At 40.8% G+C, this 25,540-nt stretch overlaps 2 protein-coding genes and 1 non-coding gene across 3 annotated transcripts; 1 reads left to right on the top strand and 2 right to left on the bottom strand.

The window, feature by feature from the left end:
- Positions 1–3,882: 3,882 nt before the first annotated feature.
- LOC148885168 (sphingosine kinase 1-like) lies at positions 3,883–12,826 on the bottom strand. The gene is made up of 5 exons (XM_089018903.1): positions 11,797–12,826; positions 8,142–8,291; positions 7,586–7,680; positions 7,326–7,441; positions 3,883–5,831 (listed from the first exon to the last, which is right to left on the bottom strand). Exons 1-5 carry the CDS (start codon positions 12,401–12,403, stop codon positions 4,979–4,981), a joined length of 1,821 nt encoding a protein of 606 aa, XP_088875029.1. The 5' UTR covers positions 12,404–12,826; the 3' UTR covers positions 3,883–4,978.
- Positions 12,827–13,827: 1,001 nt separating this feature from the next.
- On the top strand, positions 13,828–13,899 carry LOC148885167 (small nucleolar RNA SNORD49). The gene has a single exon (XR_016118168.1). It is a non-coding gene; the product is annotated as a small nucleolar RNA SNORD49 (small nucleolar RNA).
- fbf1 (Fas binding factor 1) lies at positions 13,893–24,517 on the bottom strand. The gene is made up of 30 exons (XM_089019330.1): positions 24,258–24,517; positions 24,129–24,159; positions 24,012–24,075; positions 23,919–23,969; positions 23,778–23,823; positions 23,638–23,704; positions 23,377–23,506; positions 23,223–23,291; positions 22,841–22,999; positions 22,635–22,761; positions 22,387–22,520; positions 22,205–22,298; positions 21,122–21,583; positions 20,961–21,038; positions 19,977–20,044; positions 19,821–19,873; positions 19,701–19,748; positions 19,468–19,593; positions 19,299–19,399; positions 19,006–19,212; positions 18,748–18,855; positions 17,764–17,903; positions 17,575–17,693; positions 16,963–17,085; positions 16,717–16,893; positions 16,134–16,310; positions 15,254–15,391; positions 15,069–15,162; positions 14,446–14,570; positions 13,893–14,361 (listed from the first exon to the last, which is right to left on the bottom strand). Exons 1-30 carry the CDS (start codon positions 24,275–24,277, stop codon positions 14,269–14,271), a joined length of 3,429 nt encoding a protein of 1,142 aa, XP_088875456.1. The 5' UTR covers positions 24,278–24,517; the 3' UTR covers positions 13,893–14,268.
- Between the last annotated feature and the right edge of the window lie 1,023 nt (positions 24,518–25,540).

Here is a 25,540-nt window from a genome sequence, read left to right as displayed (position 1 = left end):
CGGATTCTTTTCTTCCCTTTTTAACTATTTATATTCGAGGTTTTCTTGGCAGAGAGATTAAGTTCTTGTACACGTGTCAACGATACATGTTAGCATTCAAGTTTGGTCATGGTGAACTGCAACTTCTTTGTTGACAAATAAACGCATTGGCGACATCGATGAAACGGTGGCTCTTTATTGACTGAAATATTTTTAGATCTCTAATCGGCACGTGTATCTGAATTGAACATTTTTCGTGAATATCTTTTTACATACTTTACACCTACACGGTACAGCGACCACAATGTGAAGCTATTCAGTAATCCCTTGCTATTACGAGTGGTCGTAGGTCGAGCTGGTCGTAAGTCGGATGTTACCTGTAGTTGAATGCTTCTCATTACATCATGTATGCTAGCTTTCTAGCTGGCTACATAGATAGCTATCTATTTTCTGTCTATTAGCTATTGTTAGGTTAGAATATTTCACTATCTATCTAGCTAGCTGGCTATCTATTAGCTAGCTAGCGATTAGCTATCTACCGAGCTAGCTATCTGGCTACATAGATAGTTATCTATTTCCTATCTATTTTCTGTCTATTAGCTATTGTTAGGTTAGAATATTTCACTCTCTAGCTATCGGGCTATCTGGCTGTCTATCTATTAGCTAGCGAGCTAGCTATTAGCTATCAACCGAGCTAGCTATCTAGCTGGCTAGATAGATAACTATCTATTTGCTATCTATTTTCTGTCTGTTCGCAATTGTTAGGTTAGAATATTTCACTATCTAGCTAGCTGGCTGTCTATCTATTAGCTAGCTAGCGATTAGCTATCTACCGAGATAGCTATCTGGCTGGCTATCTATTTGTTATCTATTTTCTGTAAATTAGCTATTGTTAGGTTAGAATATTTCACTATCTAGCTAGCTGGCTATCTGGCTGTGTATCTATTAGTTAGCCAGCTAGCTAGCTAGATATATAATATGTACCAAGCTAGCTATCTGGCTGGCTATCTATTAGCTAGCTGGCTAGCTTTCTACTGATTTGAGTTAATTCCGGGTTGAGTGTGAATGTGACTGTAAAGTCACCTTGACAGTTTTGAAAGGCACTTATAAATGAAATGTATTATTATTATCATCTATCTGTCTATCTAGCTAGCTATTTAGCTAGCTAGATAGCCAGATAGACGGACTGAAGACTTCACATGACAAAACAAATTGTACTCCCCACCTGACAGCATCAATCACAACGAACCATGATTATTTGGGAAAGACAAGATAGAGCTTGTGAAGGATCTTTCCACATAGCTCAGGTTTGCCAATGAAGTGCGTGGTGAATGTATCTGGTTGGAAAAATTACCCCCTAAAGTCACTACTGTTAGATTTCATTCATTCATTTGTAGTTCTGGAATTGAGAGTGATTGTCTAACAAAGGGAACATTTCGTCTTACAGTCAGTTCTCGGTAAGCAACTACATTCTCGTCTGCGCTCCAGGGAGGGGAGAGGTATGTATGTACGGTATTTGTTAAGACTGATGAGGGACAAGCTGAAAAGAAAAGAAAGCCATCTATTGTGTGAGCAATTTCCAGAGCGCTAAATAGTTTTGTCAAACCCACTCCCTCTGTATTGTACAGAGTAGAGGGAGTGGGCAGGACCATACGTTGAACCTCTACCTATATGAAAAACAGCCTACAGCTATTTGAAACGCAACACAAACACTCTGGGCAGATTCAGAAAGTCCCGCCCCTTTTTCGCGACGTCACGATTGGTCACACACTGCCTTGCTCCAGAATCAAAACAATGGCTTCAGACAGTTCAGATTCGGAGAACATTTCTTTCTTGTGATTCATCCACTTATGAATATGATTCATAACTGAAGAGGAAAGCATAAATGTTTGCAATCGATTAAAGAAGTCCTTCCGTATCAATTTCAGCTGTCTGGACACCAACGTAGCGCCCAGGAAATGCACAAGATCCGCCCAAGCTCTGTTGGAAATGGGCTGCTTTGTCTGCTGGGAATTTGTGTCAACTAGTATCAAATAGTAGTCTTAGTGCAACACACAACGATTCACCATCGTGTTATTTATGCGTTTTTCCTTCTAATTTCGCCATCAACACGAAGTTTTCAGACCGAACAAAGTACACAAAATGCATTGTGTGTCGCTTTCTCGGTCAGGGTCTCGGTCGTTACGTCAGGTATCGTCATCAACTCGAAAACAAGACTTCCTGAATATTCAGTGCGACTCTTAAAATGTAAAATCTAGCTATATGCGGTGGAATCTTTGTAAAATACGCTCAGTAGAAGTCATTTGAAGTGATTTTACAAATTATGGACACAGTAAATCAAGCAACACGTTGTGACATTTGGCACTTCCTCGTTTAAGTACGTAAGCAGGTGATAACAAGATTCCAAGGTGCTGGCTTCGAGTTCTCTAATTAATGGCCTCATGTTTATCGTTTCCTGTTTCGTCTTTCCCTGTCTGCGATAAAATTATGACTTTAATTATTTTGTTGTTGTTTGTTTTTGGGCGTTGGCTTTTACCTGCTTTCTTTGGTGTCACGTCGTCTCCACCTTCTTTTGTCTCTTCTTGTTTTACTTTGAATGTCAAAGAGTTGACCAAAGTCACCGTCACATGATCGCGTGCCATCCGAATTTGTTAAAACTACACCGGTTTTGACCTGAAATAATATACGTGGCAAATTCAGTAGTTAAAGTACGAAATACAACATTAAAATGTTGACGATACAATAAAAAAAACAATAAAAGACAAGCGTACCTGCTCAACGAGAAAACATTCGTAGACTTCACGAAGTCTGTCTCCACCTATTGTTAAACCTCCCACATTACAGTCTTTCGTCCCGCTGTCGTTTTTACAACTCTTCTGTGAACATATAGCGCCCTCTATATGTGGATGACCACCATTACACGTCTGCCACAACTACGTAATAATAATACGTACATTTCATTAATAATAATAATAATAATAATACATTTCATTTCTAAGCGCCTTTCAAAACTCTCAAGGTCACTTTACAGTCACAGGATCAGTTTTTCTGCGGGTGAGCAGGGGCAGCCACATGCGCCAGCGTTCACTCAACCCGGAATAACTCAAATAAATAGAAAGCTAGCTAGCTAATAGATAGCTAATAATAATCTCATCTCATTTTCCGTACCGCTTATTATAGCTAGATAGCTAATAGCTAGCTAGATAGATAGCCGACTAGAATGCTTGCTTGATAGACAACTAGACTTAACAGTCACAGGATAGGTTTTTTTTGTGGGTGAGCAGCGGCAGCCATATGCGCCAGCATTTACTCAACCCGGAAATATATCATATACATGTAGATAGAAAGCTAGCTAATAGATAACCAATAGATATGATATACAGTAGATAGATAGCGAGATAGCCATACAGCTATATAGCTAACGGATAGCCACCCAGATAGCTAGCCAGCTAGATAGCTAGATAGCTATAGCATTCTTGGTTGTTTTAGGCCTTTTCTGCTGGCCTAAAAATATCTAAATCACCGACTGGTGTTAATTCTATTTCCTGTCTTAACAGAATGCGGTGAGAGCATAGAAGCGCCTTTCAAAAACCCTCAAGGACAAATATAAAATACAATTTTTGATTAAATACAACTTTTCATTTTAATTTAATGAGTAATTAGCAAAATAAAAGAGTATGTATGTTTGTTTAAGTACAAACTTGTTTGTATTGACAATCGGATTTGGGCGGTTCAATCAATATATAGTGCACGTAAAATAACTACTGTTTGCGCATGGATTATTGTGTGTACTCTGAGATACTATCTCTAAAATATTTGTTTTCCTTTAAAACCCGTAAATGTACTTTCTAAAAACGGTTCAAATAAATGAATAAATAAATAAATAAATAATATACATTTCCGGAAGAAAAAAAACTTTATTGTTTTACCAGCATAAAGCACCGAACAACCGCTTACCGTAATAATTGTATTGCATTGAAAATAAAAACATATTGAAGATGACAAAACAACGAAGACATGTCCTACTGCATGTGTAAAGTGTCTTTTTATGCTTGTCTATACCGAAAGGCATATCAAAAATAAGTATCGAGCCCGTTATTGTCCACTACAGCATCATACAAACAACCCACAAAAGATGTTTTCAACATCAGCCCAAAATCAGGCAACAAACGTCAGCGCACCGGTGGATTTTTGACCTAATTTCCTGCACATAACTCAGTGAGACGTCTCCTGAATTATGAATTAAAAACTCACGACAGACGCTAGCGGTTCTAATTGTGTTGATGCTACATGACAGCAGCAAGTGGAATAATGTAAATATCTTGTAAATATTTCTGGCAGTAAGTTAGAATATTGTGTTTTTTTCGATCCTACATAAAATTCTAATACAAATTGTGCTTAATCCTCTCAAGATTTAAAGGACAACCGACACCATTTTTTTTGACATTATTTCCTTTTGACTTCAAAATGGCGCCGCAAAAGTGGCAGCCTTTGCAGCAGCGCCTGTACTGTATTTTGTTTTTCTACTTCTTCCTTTCCTTTCCTCTTCCTTTCATAACTTTTCATCTAGAACTCTCTCCTTCAAATTTGGATCGTTCCTACAACCGACTTCTTAGGCAACATAGGCTTAGTTATGCTGATGAGATGATACCAGATCAAATGCGGCAATCAGGCCAGTTATAGACTCCATACTCAATGGAAGTAATCAGTCAGAACAATAGAAGTAGCCAGTGTAGCCGCAGGGAGTAGTCCTCTGCTCCCCTCCAACCTGAGGCGGTTGAAGACGACATCCCGCGGTTTGGACCCTGATTCCAAAAGGTTGGAAGGGGGCGGGGTTTACAAAAAAAAAAGAGGGGTTGGTTGAGTATAAAAATAGAGGCCATCTCATAGGCTGATGTCACGTCTTTGGCACTTTGGCGTAATACCAAAAGCTCAACAACGGCGAGCGAAAAGGCCCAAGTTGAAAGCTCTCCAACTCCAAGATTAACATAATCCGCCTTCATCCATAAATGAGTCTGGCCAGTCCGGGATGGATTTGAGCCTGAACCGGCCCGTATTCCACCGTCTCGCCATCCACCGTAATCACGCCTTGTCCGGAAACGGGCTCCAGTCGCAACGCTCGCACCTTCTCGTAGACCAGGTGAGGGCAACCGCAAGCGACGTGGGCCCCTTTCTCCATGGCGAGGAAAAGGCGCAAGAGGGCGGGGCGCGAGATCCCGCCCGTTACGTAAAACAGGTGGATGATTCCGTCATCCGCCGACGCGCCGGGGACCGCCCACAAATCCTCGGCTAGGTGAGACTGGTAAATAGCCAGAACCAAGACGAAATCCTCCGTTTTGACAACGGTCCAGGTCTCCGGGACCGGCTGGTCCAGTCTTGGTAAGAGAGAGTCCAGCGGCGCTCGGTTTTTGCCGTCGTTTGGCGTTTGGAGGCTTTTGCCGTTCGTGGACGAGCCGCCGACTGCGTTATAGCGATGGCGGTGGAGCTTGTGTAACGGGGAAGGGTTTGGGTTGAGCTGGCAGGGTGAAGAACACATTGTGGCTCTCCTAGGGATTGGATCAAGACTCTGCTGCTTCTCCTTAACGGGAAGGTACGCCAATCGACCCTGATAGACTCGCAGAGTGGCCAGGCGCACCAAGGTGCCCATCAGGAAGCGAATGGCGCCCACGTGGCGATACTTCTCGCTCTCGATGTCCACGTCGGCAACAAAGCCCCACGCCAGCGACAGGAAGGAGAAGATACGCTGTTTGGAAGCCAAGTGGATGGATACCAAGTCCAAAGAACCCACGAGACCCTTGCACAGTATGAAGCCGCAACTTAGAAGGAGTTCTTCGTTCCACGCAGGGGGGGCCCTGAGGGACACCACAGTAGAAAATATCATAAATTACTTATAGAACGCACATCAAATTTATGAATAACTGGTTTTCAAATCTGAAATCAAGAATAATGACTGCTATTGTGGTTCACGTACGACAATTTGAAATCCTGGTTCGGACTTTAGCAAGCATCCTGGCACTTGAAAATGCTTGATTTGCTTTCGCGGGCCGAATAAAATGATGTAGCGGGCCAGGTTTTGCCCTTGGGCCTTGACTTTGACACCTGTAATGTAAGGGATTTGCCAGCTACCTAAAAAGAAAGCGAGATAGCTATCTAGCTAGCTCGATAGATGAGCATGGCACTTGAAAATGCTTGATTTGCTTTCGCGAGCCGGATAAAATGATGTAGCGTGCCAGATTTGGCCCCCGGGCCTTGACTTTGACACCCGTATTGTAAGAGATTAGCCAGCTAGCTGAATAAACAGTGAGCTAGCTAGATAGCTAGCTTGATAGATGAACATGGCACTTGACATAGTTGATTTGCTTTCACGGGCCGAATAAAATGACGTGGCGGCCCAGATTTGGCCCCCGGGCCGCAACTTTGACACTAGGCAACCCTAATAAATCTGAACATGACTGTCACATGACTCTGATTCTTAGTTTTAAGTATTAAAAATTGCATTTGCCTTAAAAAAAAAATGTCCTCGCTGTACCGAATGTAAACCAAATTATAAATTTAAAATCAAGATACATACCGAACCATAATTATTTTATGATTCTTATTTATAAGTATTAAAAAATGTACTTGCCTTGAAAAAATATACAACTAACATTCGACTTACGAACAACTCGACTTACGACCACCCGTACTTACGACCACGACCTCCAGACCCTATTTTTAAAATTTAAATTTTTACGCCTGGCACCGCAACGCGCTAGCAGGACGGCAATGTGGACGACAATTTTGGCGACAATGTGGACGACAATTTTGGCCAACCAGCTAGCATCTCACTCTCGCACAGCAATCAACCGTGTGATGGCACCAGAGCCCGTGGGGTTTGCGAGTCATTTAGTCTCCGAGTGCCTATTCAACATTTTGAATGGATTTCGACTTACAACCATTTTGACTTAAGACCGTTTGGTCGGAACGGAACTCGATCGTAAGTCGGATATTACAGTAAAGTCTCGTTATATCGATATTCTCGGGAGTCTGAAAAATATCGATATAACCGGGACTATCGATATATCCGACCCTGCGCGCATGTAATTTTCTCCTTGCGGTCATAGAAATAGTATCATAATAAGCGGTACTATCGATATAACCGATATCGATATAACGAGACTTTACTGTATTTCTATAATTTTGTCCTCGCTGTACCGAATGTGAACCAAATAGTATATTTGCCATCAAGATATGCACATATTAAACCTTAATTTTCTTTTTTTAGGCAAACCATTTTACTCTCTAGGTTCTTTTTTTGCCCAGTCATCCCCATGCATTTAAATGGCTTTATAAATAGTCCGACTCACTGAGAGTAGTGATGGACAGAAGCAGCCAGGGCGTTGCCAGAGCCACCCGGGAGAATCCCCAGAGGGGTCTGGATGGCCTCTTGCCAGTCGTCACGCTCCATCAGACCATTTATCACCTGCTTGAACACGGATGTAATCAGACGCTGGCTGAAGATGAATAACTCCTTCATCATATTTACAAATTTAAAATGAACTGTTAATGCTGATATTAGCCTGTAATATTTTAACCTAACACACCAAAACATATGCATGTCAATCACCTCGAAGAGCAGCCCGTCTCCGGACATGATAACCAAAGCGTCCCATTGTGACAGGTCTGCTTTCTTCACCAGTTCTCGTGCATGATTCTGGTGCTCTGATAACACACAAAAGGGTGGATGATACATGCAAGATTCTTTTCTCCGATGCGCAGGAAAACAAGAAAACGCCCAAAATAAATAAATCAATCAATAAAAATAAGGCCAAGGGCAAAGACAGACGCTCTTCCAACATGGCCACGGGAGATTAAGTGTTCATGTTGTACTTATGAGGCCAGACATGTGACATTCGGCTACCCGGTGGCTCCTCCGGAGCTCCAAGGCAGCTTAACTGCACGGCAAACATCTGTGACCAACAAATGCCAACTTAACAGCAACGGTGGTCCTCACTCCTTATCTGGAGTTATCCGGACCTCACAAAACCATTTAAACAGGAATGTGTGTGTGTGTGTGTGTGTGTGTGTGTGTGTGTGTGTGTGTGTGTGTGTGTGTGTGTGTGTGTGTGTGTGTGCGTGTGTGTGTGTGTGTGTGTTTGCGTGTGTGTGTGTGCCTCGCCGACCTGTGATGACGAGCGTGTAGGGAATGGCAGCTTCAGTGAGCATGCCCTGCAGGTGGCTGGTGAAAAGCTGCAGAGCCTGGCCACGTCCGCTCAGAGGGTTCACCAAGATCATGACTCTGCACGGCCGCCGCACCTCCCACTTGGTGACGCCTGAGAGTCAGATGGAGAATATATATATATATATATATATACAGTAAAGTCTCGTTATATCGATGTTCAAGGGAGTCCGAAAAAATATCGATATAACCGGGACTATCGATATATCCGACCCTGTTTGCATGTAATTTTCTCCGTGCGTGCATAGAAAAAGTATCGATATAACCGATATCGATATAACGAGACTTTACTGTATATATATTCACCGGATTATAAGGTACATGGTCATCTTTTGAAAAAAGTTAATTTAGGTGCGCCTTATAGTGCGGAAAATACAAGATTTTTTTTCTGTTTTTGTATTTGGAACCACATTTATTTATCTTCCATCAAACATCAATCATCTTGAAATCTATTTCCCACAATGACCTCGTGCTAGGGGGAATGGCTGCCCGTGACCCCTAACCCCCCCCCCCCCTCTCTCTTTCCCGCATTAGGCATGCAGTACAGAGGTGCGATTCCAGAAGGAGAAACGAGGAGAGAGTGGAAAAACAAACAAACGGGCGCACACCCTCACTGTGCCTCCATTCAACCAACACACGGTCAGCATTGTTTTTGATTTTGAATCAAAGCACAATGTGGCTTTCATATACAGGGTGACCCGAAAAGATGCGTACCCGTAAAAATTGTGGCTTTGATTAAATAGCTAGCTATTTCTCGGTAGATAGCTAATAGATGGGGTGAGTCATTTAGCCTCCGGGTCTCTATTCAACATTTTGAATGGATTTCGACTTATGACCATTTTGACTAACGACCATTTGGTCGGAACGGAACTTGGTCGTAAGTTGGATGTTACCTGGATATGGAAAATGTTTTAAAAATATGTCATTCATTAAAGGTGTGCCTTTATGTGATGCGCTTCATACATACTCGATTCAACATTTGGAATGGATTTCGACTTATGACCATTTTGACTTACGACCGTTTGCTCAGAACGGAACTTGGTCGTAAGATGGATGTTACCTGTATTTATATAACTTTGTTCTCGCTGTACCGAATGTGAACCAAATTCTAAATTTAACATCAAGATATGTACATATTCAACTTTAATTTTATTTTTTAGGCATTTAGAACACATCCTGGGAAAGCCATAAATTGACTATAAATTGACAGAAATAGCTGAAACTCTGGTGAATGGTCTTCCATAAACTGAATCATGTGTGATTTTAATTTGAAATAAATCGCTTTTTAATCATAGCTACAATTGAAAATTTCATGGGTACGCATTTTTTTGGGTCACCCTGTAGAAAAAAGGGACTTTGCATTTCCAGAATTTAAGATACGACGCTGTAAAAATGACAGCCAAGCAGCTTTTGATATATGGTTTGCGTTATATAAAATCCATCAAAGCGCAGTTGTCTTGCTCTTTTAATCCATCCATGCCAAACCGCAGCGAGCTCAAATGTAATTAACTTTAGGATAAATAGTCGACAAGAGATATGAAGGATTAAAGATTCACACTGACTTTCATACAACCTGGTTTCTTACCACCACGCCGGCCTTTCAGATGTTAGATTGTTTTTAACAGGCTGTTTAGGATTTGGAATTCTGTCTCAGATTAGAAATTTAAAACGAGTGAGCGAAAAACAAAATATGAAAAAAAATAACAATCCGCATCTCCGAAGCGGATTAATCATTGGTCAATTTCAAGATTCCACCAGATTAGATGTGGTGTTATGATCGGGGTCCATATAGGAAGACAGACACTGAGCGCCAGCTTTTAGCTATCTGGCAAGCTAGCTAGCTATTATTGATAGCTGACGTTGATTATGTTGTGGGTAATTTTTACCTGTATGTAAAAATCCACATAAAACAGTCAAATAATAGGTGACATCTGCAGCTATCTAGCTGGCTAGCTTTTAGCAATCTGGCTAGCTAGCTATAGCTGACGTTGATTATGTTGTGGGTCATTTTTATCTGTATGTAAAAATTCGCACAAAGCAGTCAAATGATAGGTAATTTCAGCAGCTATCTAGCTGGCTAGCTTTTAGCCATCTGGCTAGCTATCTAGCTATTAGCTATCTATTACTGATATCTGACGTTGATTATGTTGTGGGTCATTTTTACCTGTATGTAAAAATCCACACAAAACAGTCAAATAATAGGTAACATCAGCAGCTATGTATTGGCTGTCTGCCTAGCTAGTTGGCTATCTATTAGCTACTCAAATAAATAGAAAGCGAGTTGGCTAGCTGGTAGATGGCTAATAGATGTCTAGCTTGCTAGCTTTCTATCTATTTGAGTTATTCCGGGTTGAGTGAATGCTAGCGCGTATGGCTGCCGCTGCTCACCTACAGAAAAACATATTATGTGACTGGAAAGTGACCTTGAGAGTTTTGAAAGGTGCTTAGAAATCCAATCTATTATTATTATTATTATTATTATTCCCAAAATTCCTGCTGACTGAAGACCGCAAAGGGAGGCCAGATGCACACGGACGGCATCTTTATTTATATGTGACCAACATTCCACATGGGGTTGCTTCCACAACCACTTCTTTGTTCCACGGCACTCCCTATTTTCAATGCTGAATGCTACATTCACCGGGCGCTGGATTATTTTACGTCATCTGCCGAGATTAAACATATAAGGGATCATCATTCCTCAAGATGGTGAAAGAAGAAGGCTACGTTCCTCATCACGTGTTTAATGCTGATGAAACCGGCCACGCCATTCTATCAAGCCATCAACGACCATCACAAAGGTAAATAAAACAACTTTATTATACAGTACAGTTTATTTCTTTAATTATAATACCATAACATATTTATTATACATAAAATAAGGTATATTTTGTGTTGTGTAGCTTTAAGGCTTAGAAAATTAGAAAGTAAAAAATTATGTTTTATTGGGACCTGGGAACGGATTATTCTCATTTTAATTGTTTCCTATGGGAAATTAATTTTTGGGATACACACTTTTCGCCTTACACACTCTGTCTGAGAACCAATTAAGTTTGTAAGCCAAGGTATCACTGTAATGGGACAGTCAGCCTTTTGAGGAAAAAAATCCAAGGAAACAGAGTTTCTGTTATAACCTCCAAGCTAGCTACAAGAATTTGAAATGTGAATTTTGAAAGGAGCGTATTACGCGATGCCGTATTACGAATGCATTGAGCAATGTGTGCTATTCGAGAACGCCTTTTCACATGGGCCGGCTGACTGATTGAATGGATGGAAGGTGAATCACCTTCCAGGCAAATCCGGCAGGTTAGCGGCGGACGGAATGCGAGCATATTGTCTGACAAACTTGTTTTACAGAGACCATTGTTCAATAAAAGCACTTGGGTCTCAAATTTGTACTCCCAGTTCATATTGTGAAAAATTCATACGTCACCTATCAATAAAAGTTGTAATAATAACAATAATAATAATAATAATAATAATAATACATTTCATTTTAAGCGCCTTTCAAAGCTCTCAAGGACACTTTACAGTCACAGACAGGCATAGGTACTATAATAAATAACTACACAGAAGGTAAACAATGTGACCTTGCTCACCGTCTTTCCGGGGTGCCCTTTGCACAGAAGCATCTCTGATGGCACTTGCCCACCGTTCAGCCTCCAGAAGGTTCGTCTGGGTGTCTTGGACTAGAGCCACCCGAAAGCACTGCTCCACTCGTTGCCGGGCCACACCGGCGCTCATCCAACGCCGTTTGAAGGGGTAAAAATAGGCGGCGAAGTAGGCGCCGACGTCCGCGCTGTCGGTCCCTCGGTACGCCCGGCAACCGACGCAGTCCGACAAGTTAAAGACCACCTTAGTCCGCCCGGGGGACGAGGAGATCTTCTGGACGGTCAAGGCGCCCTCCGCCAGGCTCACAGAGTACCGGACCTTGTCGTCGAGCGTGTCCGTAAACTCCCCATAGAGCATGCCCGCCGAGCCGTTCCGCTGGCGGGGTGGATCCCCTCCGGGGGCGTCCTTCTCCATCCCGGACAGGCCACTGTGAGGATGGCGGTGGCTGTACCGACTCTCAAGTGGAGTTGTGGTGTGGGACGCTCCGAGCGTCAAGTCACCATTACTGGTTCGGTGTCTCTTCCTAGTGGCCAAAAGAGGGAATGCAGCCGCTAAAGCGTCGAAAAAATACATTTTGCAAGCACATGGTTTCATATTTATTTCGGGGCAATTTTGGCAGGGCAAACAATAGCCTCATAAGTTGCATACCTGTCAACCTATACGTTTTTCCTCCATATTTGATACGCTTTTATAATTTCAAATAATGCACGGCGTACTACAACTTTTAAAAATAGTGAATTGATCTTACAAAGACTAATTTGGGTCAAATCAAGTTCGTCTCGACTGCCAATAGCCAACGATATCGCTCCTATTGTCACGGCAAACCAACAAATTAAGCATCAATCGTATATATATTTTGTATTTTTTTATCGCTGCGTACGGTCGAATTGATAAGAACTTAACCTGCGCATGCGCAGTAAAATATGTAAACTTTCAGCATGCTGGCGTTTTTTATCAAAATAAATTACAAATGTACGGCGTACTACAACTTTTATACGGGAATGGTAATCATTTATAAGGGCAGCTATTAGCTAAGGTTGACCGCTATGTTATTATATATATAAATTATATTCACGAGGTAAACATTGCATATTATTGTAATGTACTATGTTTATTACTCTCGTGTTGTTATATGCTTTTGTATAAATTGATAGTCAGAATCAACATGACGGCACATTTTACTAAACGGGATGAACACATTTTAAAGTTTTATGTGAAAAGTATCATTGACATTGTTGGTTGTAAAATATGACTAACTTCCGGTTACAGTGAACGCATGGCTGCCGGTGCCAAAATAAAAATCCCGTGACTGTAAAGTGTCCTTGAGAGTTTTGAAAGGCGCTTAGAAATTAAATGTATTATTATTATTGTTATTAAGTAACGAGTAAGTGAATATAAAAGAAATTTCTTGGCATATTCAACACCGAGTTATAGCCACGCCCATTGCAGTGACGTCAATCTCGAATAAAGTCAGACCGCGCGAGACTTCCTGTCTCTTCTTGCTCAGGTCCACTTATAGATCAGTCGATCAGCCTGCAAGATGAAAACTGGGATCAAACGAGGCAACGTGCATCAACTTTTGATGCATCGATGTTCAATTATGAAATTGATAAATTTAGACGGCCCTTCTTGAACTAAGGTTATTATTTTCGAATGTTTATTAGGATAATCTCGCCACTTTGTAATGGAGCTAGCTCGTTAGCTTCGATGGAATCAGCACGTGGTGCCGTCCGATCATCACAGGTAAGATCTCGTAGTTTACGCTTTTCTACAATTTTACATTGTAATCTGCTCTTTGTATGTGATGACTTTTGTTATCCCTGACTGAAAAACACCGTGTGGACAACAATGTCTGAACAACAGGAAACTGACCAGTAGTAGAAAGCAAGTTGCTATGTCCCAACTTCTCCTCATTTGTTCTTTTTTTTTTCAGGTGCAGTTGGTTTAAAATGTACAAAGACGATGACTTAATTAAGGTTTGTATCACACTGACCTGTTACACTACGTTGTGTTACAATTTCGTTGATGATAACTACATAGGAAGTGCCGTCCGATGCGAAACTGACGATGGGAATGTTTTTAATCTGAGAAATGGCCTTTGTTTTTCTTTGCATTAAAAGCTGGCCGCATGAGAATAAACGAGATATTTGTTTTTAGGTGAATCGCTGTCATCAGAACATGTGTCTCCTGATGGAAAAGAAGATGGATGCATACTTGCCGATGGATGCATTTAGATTACAGCCAGTGATGCTACAAGAAAGAAATATTGAGTCGTGGTAACCTGATGCTTGAGCACAATCACATTTTCACTTATTCTCGTCTCCTTTGTTGCGCCATTTGGTGGAATTTCTGCATCGGTGTGTATTATCTGGAGAAAATAAATGGCAAGGAAAGCAGATGTGTTTGTGTTTTTTTATAATGTACAAAAAATGTATCTAGACCCTGAAAATGTGCTTGAATTATGAAGCTGGAGCCCAATGGGACTTGTATTTGTATGACTTTTTCTTCAGATTTTCAAGGAAGATTTGCTGTTCTTGCAGGTAGTCGTGGTCCTGTATGGATGAGTAATTAAAATTAATGGGAATCTGTATAATACGAGCATTATTATAAATAAATGAGTGAATGTTGTTCCTCACCTTTCGCGCATTGTATTTCCATATGGCCAGACTTGCCTGGAGTGCCACAGACTGAGAATCGGGCATTGTGGGACTGGTGTTTAAAGGCGGCGTCAATTTAGGCTCTAATATTGCTGAACCAGAGTCTACACGTGACAGTAAAATTGCTGTTATTTGCATGTCAAATAAGAGGAACAATATGCGAATTTAAATGCGTTTAATTATTCTGTGTTGGCTAATTTTTATTTTGAAATTAAAACAAACACAGAATCCATATTTACACTTTTAAAAACTATCAACATTTTGAAAAATCCAAAATAATATATGTCCCTAATACAGACGAATAAAATCATCTTAACCATATATTTAGCTATCTATTCGCTGGCTATTGATTCACTAGCGATTGGCTATCTATTCACTAGCTATTAGGTATCTTTGCTAGCTATTAACTATATTTGCTAGCTATGTATTCGCTAGCTAGCTTGCTATCTATTTGAGTGAATGCTGGGGCGTGCGGCTGCTGCTGCTCACCCACAGGAAAAAAAAAAACTATCCTACGACTGTAAAGTGACCTTGAGAGTTTTGAAAGGCGCTTAGAAATGAAATGTATTATTTTGTAATCTGAAACTGAAGATTGACGTTACCTGGTAGAATGGAATTGGATTGTTTTGTAAAAACATTGGGAGGATCTGTTCTTGGGTTCTCCATTGTTTCCTGTGTATTAAACCTTGTTCGGTCCTACAATTGAAAGCGCAAAGTTTATTATTACCTCAGAGTGACAATCATTTAAAAAAAATAATACGAGGATATTATTTCTGATTAAAAATACCTGAAGAGCATGTTGTTCTAACTGTCTCAGTCTCTCAATTTGGGAATGAATTGTTCTCAGCCTTGCCTGGTGTTCCGACTCGATACGTTTGGCTTCCTGTAATGCGTGTTCTCCTTCCTCATACTTTTCTGCTGCTAGCTGCAAAACAAAAAAAAGTCAAGTAGCAGTTGTAGGAAGCAAAAGTTTGCATATCCATTGTTAGGGCAGTGGCGGACCGTTAAGGCCCTGCAAAGCCTTCTCTGCTGGCCTAAAAATATCTGAATCACAGACTGATGTGATCTAGCTAGCCAACTAGCTAGCTATTTGCTTTCTATTATCTGTCTAGCTGGCTATATATTAGCTATCTAGCTAGCTATTAGCTATCTAGCTGGCTGGCTATAATAATAATAAACAGTCACAGGATCGTTTTTTTTCTCTGCGGGTGAACAGCGGCATTTTTCAACCCAGAAGTAACTCAAATAGATAGAAAGCTAGCTAGCTAGTGAAGGAAATAAATCTGAGTAACTTGCTTCTTTGGTGATCTCTCTCACAACGAACACGCCACATTGCGCAATAAGGTAAATATTTAATTCGTTCATAATATTTACAATTTTACAATTAACTGTTAATGCTAATATTAGCCTGTAATATTTTAACCTAACAGAGTTCAGTTCAGTTTTATTTCAGTTACTTCCGGATTGAGTGAACGCTGTCGCGTGTGGCTGCCGCTGCTCACCCGCAGAAAAACTGATCCCATGACTGTAAAGTGACCATGAGAGTTTTGAAAGGCGCTTATAAATGAAATGGATTATTATTATTATTAAAAGCCACGAGTCAAACAAAGAACGTTCAGTAGTAGAAAAACATATGGATCCCAATCCTCATGTTATTTGTAATTCACCTTGCTGAAAGCCTCAACGTCTTGCGCTCGGATTTTGAGCTTCAGAGCGGCGCTGCTTATCCTTTCTTTTTCTCTCTCCAGTTCTCCTTTCAGCTGTTCCAGAGCTTCTCTCTCCTGTGCCAAAGCCGTCTCCTTTAGTTTCAACTCTCCGCTGCGAAGCTTCAACTCCGCCTGTTCCTATGAACCCCCCCCCCCAAAAAAAGTTTGATGCATTTGCAGGGATGCATCTGGGAATTTAAAAAAAGTCTGGAAAAAGGGGGCCAAATTCTAAAATTAAAATATACAGGTAACATCCGACTTACAACCAGCTCGACTTACGACCGTGACCTCCAGACCGTATTTTTAACATTTTAAGAGGGGGAGTTTGCAAGTCATTTAGCCTCAGCGTCTCTATTCAACATTTTGAATGGATTTCAACTTACGACCGTTTGGTTGGAACGGAACACGGTCGTAAGTTGGATGTTACCTGTATACATCCGACTTCTGTGACTGTGTTTCTTTAGCCAACGTAGCAATATGCGCTAATCGTAATCAACCTGCTACATTTGGGAGCGAGTGTGCTGAAAATGCAGTTACAACTCACCTGCGCAAGACTCATAATGGAGCCCTCTCTCCTCTCCAATAACGTGCTGACATCTTGTTCTGCCCTTTCTCGACGCTGTTTTTCCTGCGTGTGAAAGATGTTCCACTCCGCTGCCAACTTCCTTCTCTCCTCTGCACACTGCTGAATCACTCCTTTTTGCTCCTCCAGTAACGCGCACTATTTATCCCGAGAGGTAGAATTAGGCTTTCGTCATTTTGTGGTAGCTCCGCCCACTGTCTGCCTTACCTTGGCTCTTTCCAGCTCCTCTTTCTCCATGCTCATCTGCATCGTCATGGACCGCCGTTCTTCTTCCAAGCTCTTCATGGATGACTCAACCATGGCTTGCTCTGTCGTGATCTTCCAACGTTCCTGGAAGACGAATGTTATTTAACGATTTTGGTGCTTGGAAGGTTGCATGTGGGTGATCACTTGTCCTTAAAGGACAACCGACACCATTTTTTTTGTTTCCTTCAGTGACATCAGAAAAACGTTTTATAGCATCTAAAATACCCAAGGACTTTTTTAATCGATCGCAAACAATTATGCTTTCCTCTTTAGATTTATTTGAATCATATTCATAACTGGACGAGTAACAAGAAATGATCTTTTTCCGAATCTGAACTCTCTGAAGCCATTGTTTTGATTCTGGAGCAAGGCAGTTTGTGAAGGACTTTCCTGGTTTGACGTCATGAACAGGGGGCGGGACTTTCTGAATCCCGCCAGTTCCGAGCTCATTTTGTGGCATTTTTGGGACACTTTAAGTCATTTTTATTGGTGCTTTACGTTTGACAAAAAAAAATTGTTTTGGGTATTTTAGATGCTATAAAACGTTTTACTGATGTCGGTTGTCCTTTAAACCTTCTCAATCTGTCTCTGCTGTTCAGTGATCTGAGTGTCCATCCTGGAGATGATCTCCTTCAGGTAAGCCTTCTCCTCCGCCATGATTTTCTGCTGCTGAGCTAAACGGTCCTGCATGACTGAGAAAGAAACATTTAGCGACATCTGCCAGTGAAATCTGGATCGTCGTGAAAAGTGCGAAACGCCTACTCCGAAGCTGCTCGTCTCGATGTCGCGCCCCTTGCTCCAAGCCGTGAGTGGTGTGTTCATGCCTGTTCTCCACCAAAGTGGAGAGATCGCCAAGTCGGAAAGAAAACTGCTCCATCTTCTCGATGACGAGCGTTAGAGACCTGAAGAAAAATGCCATACATTTTAACATTTAATCGAATCAAAAAGTATTTTATATGCTCTGTTGATGGATTATGTTCATGTTGACGATAACAATCCAAATACACCCATAATTGTGTACATTTATGATTATTATTATTATAAAGAAAGAAGATGGTGCCCGATTAGGCGGCCTTGCTTTTATTTTTTTGTTTTTGTCATTTCATTTGTTATTTTGAGTTGTTGTGCATCATGTGGAACTGATACGGATTGTTTTTCAGCATTTTTGGCCACGACATTCATCAAGTAGGAGACTCTACTGAGCGGTTGCGCCTTTTCGGCAGCACCGTTTTTGATTTGGGAAAAAGAAAGGATTGTCAGAGCAGTGATGAGTATGTGGAACTGTCGCGGCTTGGAATTGAAGCGGATTTACGTGGGACAGGAGATGTGAGACAATTTTCTTTCGTCAATGGATGCTACAGCTTCATGTTAGCTTTCGACAATTAGCTTGTAGTGGACGTACACATTTCACCATGACGTACGTCCCTAATCCATTGGTGAAAAGGATGCTTTGTCCTCTCTTTCATCTCGAACTGCTTCATACAACAACGAGGGTGAAGAAAGTGCTTAAGATTTATTATTATTATTTTTAATTTTTGTTGTTGTTTCGACTTCAAGATGGCGCCGCAAGAGTGGCTGCCTTTACAGCAGCTCCTTTATTTTGTTTTTCTACTTCTTCCTTTGCTTTCCTCTTCCTTTCATCACTTTGCTGCTGTGAAATGTAAATGTATCCACTGCGAGACGAATAAAGGCTAATCCAATCCAATCCATAAGCACAAACAACTTTTAAAGAAATAAATAATGGACCTGGTCTCGGACGTGGCACTTGTTACGGCATCTATTTCTTCTTCTTTCAGCCTTTTCAGCCGATGGATGTGGTCTTCGTGGTCTCTCTTCATCTCTGTGATCGATTTTCTGAATGTCAACAAAAAGAATCAAGAGAACGGAGGAGTGGAATTGTTACCATCACGCCGAGCTGCTGATGGTCATCCTATTTTCAACATTTTGAAGCAAACGCCCAATATGGTCTTGCAAGCGAGCTTTCTTGAGACAATGAAGATGAACCTTTGCAGATCCCTGAGTCTTTCCACATCTCGGTCTTGGTCTTGCTGGAACTGCGCTAGTTTCCGCTGGTAGTGAGCCTGCAGGTCCGAGCGCTCCTTCTCAGCCGCTTGCGTAAACGCGGCCAAGCGTTCAATGAGGTCTTCGCTCTCCTGCCGCATTCGCGTCTCCCGCTGGATCGACGATTCCTCCAGGAGTTTCACGCGAGTCCTGCAGGTGGCGCATCAGATCAGATTTTTTGAATGCCCCTTTATTTTTTTTAACACGTGGTGAGTGTACGAGCATTGAATAAATACTTGTGTGTGTTTTCCATGAGTTCCACGTCCTGTCTATGCTGCTGCTGGATACTTTCTAGCAACTTCTGGCAGTGGTCTCGCTCCAGCTGCAGAGTCTTCGCCTGAACGGTGTAAGGTCAGAGGTTACATCACAGCATTATCAAGCAAGCATCGTCATGTCATCGCATACCTGTCCCTCCAGCTGAATGATGCGTGCTTGCAAATCCTCGCCATCGCCGTGGTGCGGCTCATTGAGTTTTTGCAAGGACCCAACGTCCAAAACACCTCGGATGCCCAATAACTGAGACTGCATCATCTTTCAGACAGAAGAGGGAAGAATGTGAGAACAAAACCATCACAGTCATACCCAAATGAAGAGGACTGAAATGGATTTGAATTTGGGGCTAAGTATCACCCCCATACCTGCTGTTGTAGTAACAATTGCTGCAAGCCGTCAGCTGAAAATGGCACCTGCTCACAGGACGAGGAATTAAAATGCAGCAAGATTAATCTAAACGACGCTATTCATCATGAAAATGATACCTGTTTCTGGAAAGCGTCGAATGAGTTTGGCACGAGATTTTGCTGTGGGAGCGCTGGGATTAAAAAAAAAAATGCATCAATGAGAAGGACCAATATGTTAAAGATGTCAACAGTGCGACAAATGCACGTTTTAATGCGATGAAACCTGTACGGTACCTTGCTTCGCTTTCTCTTCTCTTTGAGGGGCGGGTTGCTCAGCAAGGCTCGGGTGTCCACGTGAGGACCTGAGACAAATTCAACAATATTGAAGGAAAAAAAGAAAACTAAAATATATAGATATAAATATGGATGGATAGATGGCTAGATTTAGCTAGCTCGCTAGCTAGCTATTTCATCACTTTGCTGCTGTGAAATGTAAATTTCTCCACTGTGAGACGAATAAAGGTAGATCCAATCCAATCTATCCAACTAACTCGCTAGCTAGCTAGATATTTTATTTTTTCAAGTTGGGAATTCATTCCATTTTTTTTAGCATTTCAACTTTTATACGGGAATTGTAATCATTTATAAGGGTGGCTATTAGCCAAAGGTTGACAGGTATGCAGGTTACGATTAAAAAATAAAATAAAATCTGAATTTTGCCTTATTTACATTATACTGTATCCATACCGCTTTTGAAGCGAGATATGTAGCTACATTCCTAGCTACATTGCAAGCTATTTAGCTAACGACATTGCATGCTAGCTGGACGGAGACAGACAGACAAACAGACGGACATCTAGCTAGCTAGAGACAGCTAGCTAGATTTTTTTTGTTCTTCTTCAAGTTTGGAATTCATTCCTGTTATTTTATATTTTCAAATAATGTACGGCGTACTACAACTTTTATACGGGAATTGGCATCATTTATAATTGCGGCTATTAGCCAATGTTGACAGCTATGTTAGGTCACGATGAAAAAAAAAAAGTTCAGAATGTTTCCTTATTTACATGATACTGTATTCATACCGCTTGTGAAGCGAGATACGCAGCTACATTGCTAGCTACATCGCTAGCTGCCTACATCGCAAGCTACCCAGCTAACGTTTGCTAGTTCGCTGGATGGATGGATGGAAGGATGGAGACAGACAGACAGCTGGCTAGCAAGCTAGCTAGCTATTTTTTTTTCTTCAAGTTAGGAATTTATTCCATTTTTACTTACTCAGTATCCTTGGAGGACGCCGATTGTTTCCCAGGGATGTTGTTTCTGCCTCTGCGGCCTTGTGAAGGAGCTTCTTTACTGAAAACCAGATCATCAAACATCTTGAAAAATCAGATTGAGCGTGTGACGATAGGCAGATTGTGTCATTTCATAAATATTACCTAATAAATGACTCCAGATCCACTTCTTCTCCAAGACCTAATGATTGCTCCTGATTTAAAATTTTAGCATCAAAGTTTGATCCGGAGTAAGATTTTTTCCTACTCAAAGCTCCTGCCAACCAGTCATCCTCCTCCTCCTCTTCTTCTTTCTTCTTCTGGCTTTTGATCGCCTCAGGCTTTACCGCTACGTTGTCAGTCAAAACGGAGGAATTCACTTCCATTCTGACGGATGACAAATTCTTGTCACCAGACAGAGAGTGCTTTCTCTCCAATCGAGGAGAAGGAGGAGATTTTGGAGAGTCGGCGGACATCTTCTTCTCTTTGACGTCATCTTCAAGGTGGCTCGGCTCTTCGGTGGCTTTGAGACAGAGCCAGTCGGCTGGGTTGCGGGATCGAGTCGCGGTTGGGGCGGCGGCAGGTTTTTTCTCCGGGGTGGAAGCACGAACATCCTCCGTGGAGAATCTTATTTGTTTATTTTTTTATGGGGGGTCACACAAAAACAGGAATATTACCTTTCAACTTCTCATATATCAAAATACAGTGATACCTTGGCTTACGAACTTAATTGGTTCCCAGAAAGTGTGTGTAAGGTGATAAGTGTGTATTCCAAACATTAATTCCCCATAGGAAACCATTAAAATGATAATAATATGTTCCCAGGTCCCCATAAAACATAATTTTCACCACGGATCTTGACCAATCATGTGCGGCCTTAACGGAAGACTGGGCGCGGGGAATAGAGGACAAAAAAAGCCATTTCAGGAGCTCCAACAACCGACTCGTTCGCGAACGACACATCACTCATTGTGGCGCTGTGTGTTTCCCAAAAAATAGTTTGTATGCCAAGATTATATTCTCGCGAATTTAACGTTCGTAAAGCGAAAAGTTCGTTAGCTAAAGCGTTCGTAAGCCGAGGTATCACTGTATCACAATTTTTGTTGTGAGTTTTAGTTTTTACGCTCTTGAATGAATGGCAGAAAGTGCATTCTGGCGACCATTTTGTCATGGCTCGTAACTCACAAAATGTATAAGATAGAGCACTATCAATCAAGGTACAAGTGTACTAGTAGCATAAATGTCCACCTGATAGACTGCCGACGGGACTGGAGTCCTGAAGTCGCGTCACCCAATGTGGGCTGATAGGACCCAAATGCGAGGTCATCTTCTAGAAGGGTTTCTGAGAAATGGACATAAAGGTCTGACGTGATTTTCAAAGACTACACCTTCACTTCGTATGACGTAATTAGACAGGCGGACATCTTAACCTTTCATACTGAGGTTTTTCTCCCGAGGCAAGGGTTGGTCTTTCTTAGCACCTGACGGTGGCCATTCCGGACCACGAGAATTGCAGTTCTCCAGAATCTCATCGAGTCTGGTACGAGCTCTCTGTGGTTGCTCACTAATGTATTGAGATAACACGTAAAAAAAAAAAAAAAGGGGGGGGGGGGGGGGGGCAAAAAAACTATCAAATATGAACAATCGTAGAAATTATACGGGAAGACAAAACAATCACCTTTCTTTGTTGGACCAAAGTACATTGTCGTTTTTCTTGGGAACTTCACAGTCCAAGCCAAGTTCATCAATCAAATCGTCTTTCTCATCATCAAACGCAAGTTCGTTGAGTTTTTTTGCTTTAGTGTCTGATTAAAAACAAGAGTGGGATTCATGATGTGAGGTTTACATTGAAAAATTATCAATATGAAATGCTGTAAACTTTACTTGTTTCCCTTTTTTGGCCCAAAGATGCCGAATGTGAAGGGATTGATTTTTCAGGTTTGGTAGGCTGCAGTTTGGATTTTGATGGCGATTTGTTTTTATGTTGCGGTAAAGAATCCAGCAGGTCAACCAGGTCGTCCATATCATCCTGGTCATCAAGCTCTGCAGACAAAAAATAAATAAAAACAAATACGTCTCATTCGGATCCAACCAAAAATCTCAGATGACCCTGGTGTTGAAATATAAATTATTGTATATTTCCTCATTTAAATCCCTGACAGACTGGCACTTGAAGGACAACTGACACCTCCGGACAAGTTGTGTCCATAATTAGTAAAAATCACTTCAAATGACTTCTACTGAGCGCATTTTAAGGCAAACTCACCAGAGAAGCTGAACTTTTTGTTCCGTGCAAAAGATGAGTTGATTTTCTTCCCTTCTATGGCAGCTTCATCTAAGTGAAGGGGGAATGACATAGTTCTCCCTGAGTTTAGAAAATCATCTGAGTCAGTGAATATAAGTTGACTATTTCACATTACCTGATTCGCTTGGTTTTACATAACTGGCTTTATCTGGTTCTGGAGAGAACACCTCATTTTCAGATGGTTTTATTTCGACAGAAGGTGATTTAGTTGTTTTCTTTGGTGAATCATTAATATCATCTGGAGCCTGTACAAAAGTGAATTAAAAATAAAAAATACACCATGGACAATGAAAATAAGCTTTTTTTTGGAGCATTATCTTTGGCTAAAGCTTGAACTCTGGATAGCAGTCAACATACATAATAACAATAACAATACCTCAGTGTTGGGTATATCCAAATCTAAATCGTCAAGCATACTGAAGATGTTTTCAATGTCAGCCGTGCTGAAGTAAAGAAAAATATTCATAGATAAATATTATGAATTCTTATGGATTATATGAAATTAGTCAAACATACCTATGTTGTAATCCACTACGTGCTGATTTCCTTCTTAGTGGGAATTCTGGTAAACAAATTGTTAAAATAATAAGTACACGGGACAATGATGGGAATCATAATACAGTACATGTACGTATATGTAATTTTTATGACACTTACTGTCACTGTCAAATGAACTGTCGATACCATCTCCACCACCGAGTTGGCTTTCTGAGAATGATGAAAATATACATTGAAATATTAGGATCTAACTCACTTTCTTACATCTGAGGTTCCAAGTGTGTAAAATATGTTTGTGTCGTGGCACGTTGTCGCTCTACTTGACATGCATCACTGTCATTCTGTATCACAATAACATAAGAAGCTTACTTTTAGCAGGCTTTCCTTTTGGCTTGGTGGCCTGAAAAATCACGTCACAAATAAAACAAACGAACAAAGTCAACAATTAAACTCCCAAAAAAATCGATCACTGAGACTGCAGTCAGTCAAGATACGAACCATTTTGGTTTGCTTACCATCACAGTAGCGGTTAGCTGGCTAATCTAGCATCGATTTGATGAGGGGTCTCGTTTCCAATGGTGATAGAAAACGCTCCCGTGCCCACTCGTGCTCCACCATTTAAAACGTGACAGTGAATTTAAAGAAGAGTGTAAACGTTCGCACAGATGTTCAAATAATACGATAGCGTAGTTGTTTTCCACGAACGCCTTTCCATTGCGAGAATTGAACTGGTGTGAAGAAGGAACGTTGCCGCTTTACTAGCCCATTTGCGTTATGGGTAACGTAGTTTCCAGGCAGACGCGAAGGCATCGAAGCATAAACTCAATAAATAAATAAATAAATAAATAAATAAAATACAAAAACCTTAAACAGATTTTTTATAAAAAATAATAATAATAATATCAATAATAAAAAATAATAATACATGTAATTTAAAAGCACATTTAAAAACTATCAAGGACACTTTACAGCCACACGAGAAGTTTTTCTGCAGGTGAGCAGCGGAAGCCAGACTCGACAGCGTTCCCTCAACCCGGAAGTAATACATATGATTCGGTTATTGTTATTCGACATTATTATTATTCGACGTTATTATTCGTTATTCGGTAGAAAAACAAATCGTTGTCTTGGTGGTTTGTTGAATTGTTTTTAAATTGTATTTATTTATTTATTTATTTATTTATTTATTTATTTATTTATTCGTGTATTTAATTTGGGCGGAGGTATGTCTTTTTACATTGTGAAATGTATTTTTTTTTTCATTTCAAAACGATGCCATTTTATAATTATTACGCTTTGAGTAAGTGATTCATTCATAACCTCACCACAAATATTATTTTATACTTGTGTGTGTGTGTGCGTGTGAAAAAGAAAAAATATCCTGTGACTGTGAAGTGTCCTTGAGAATTTTGAAATGCGCTTATAAATGAAATGTATTATTATTATTATTATTATTATTATTATTATTATTATTATTATTATTATTATTATTATGTCTGTGTGTGTGATTAACAGATTTTAAAGCAGTCAATGTTTTTACCTGTAGTTAATGTGACGCTGAAGCTTCTAAACACCATCACCACTAGGTGGCATCATGATTTACATCGTTAATTGAAAGAAAACCGGTTTGAGAACTGATTTTGCTTCCTGACCTTTTTATCCTCACGAGGGTCACGGTGGGGGGGAGGGTGGTGCTGGAACCTCTCCCAGTCGTCTTCAGGCACGTGGTGGAGGACACTTTAAATTGTTTGCCAGCCACTCACAGGGCACACCGAGACAAT

Source organism: Hippocampus bargibanti, linkage group LG17 (genome assembly GCF_051943395.1).
Source record: "Hippocampus bargibanti isolate YZ-2025 linkage group LG17, ASM5194339v1, whole genome shotgun sequence".
Lineage (NCBI taxonomy): Eukaryota > Metazoa > Chordata > Actinopteri > Syngnathiformes > Syngnathidae > Hippocampus > Hippocampus bargibanti.
The sequence above is the reverse complement of the archived record's forward strand: the minus strand, read 5'-3'. Positions and strand labels throughout refer to the sequence as shown.

Excerpts from the sequence above, each read along its gene's own strand:
- fbf1 (XM_089019330.1), bottom strand. The coding sequence starts at position 24,277 with ATGGTAAGCAAACCAAAATG. Across the intron at positions 17,086-17,574 it reads AGCAGAGACAGATTGAGAAG|GAACGTTGGAAGATCACGAC; the intron begins GTTTAAAGGACA and ends TTCGTCTTCCAG. Across the intron at positions 15,392-16,133 it reads ACGTTGAGGCTTTCAGCAAG|CTAGCAGCAGAAAAGTATGA; the intron begins GTGAATTACAAA and ends TTTGTTTTGCAG.
- LOC148885168 (XM_089018903.1), bottom strand. The coding sequence starts at position 12,403 with ATGAAACCATGTGCTTGCAAAATGTATTTTTTCGACGCTTTAGCGGCT. Across the intron at positions 8,292-11,796 it reads AAGGGCACCCCGGAAAGACG|GCGTCACCAAGTGGGAGGTG; the intron begins GTGAGCAAGGTC and ends TCTGACTCTCAG. Across the intron at positions 7,442-7,585 it reads GAGACGGGCTGCTCTTCGAG|GTGATAAATGGTCTGATGGA; the intron begins GTGATTGACATG and ends GTGTTCAAGCAG.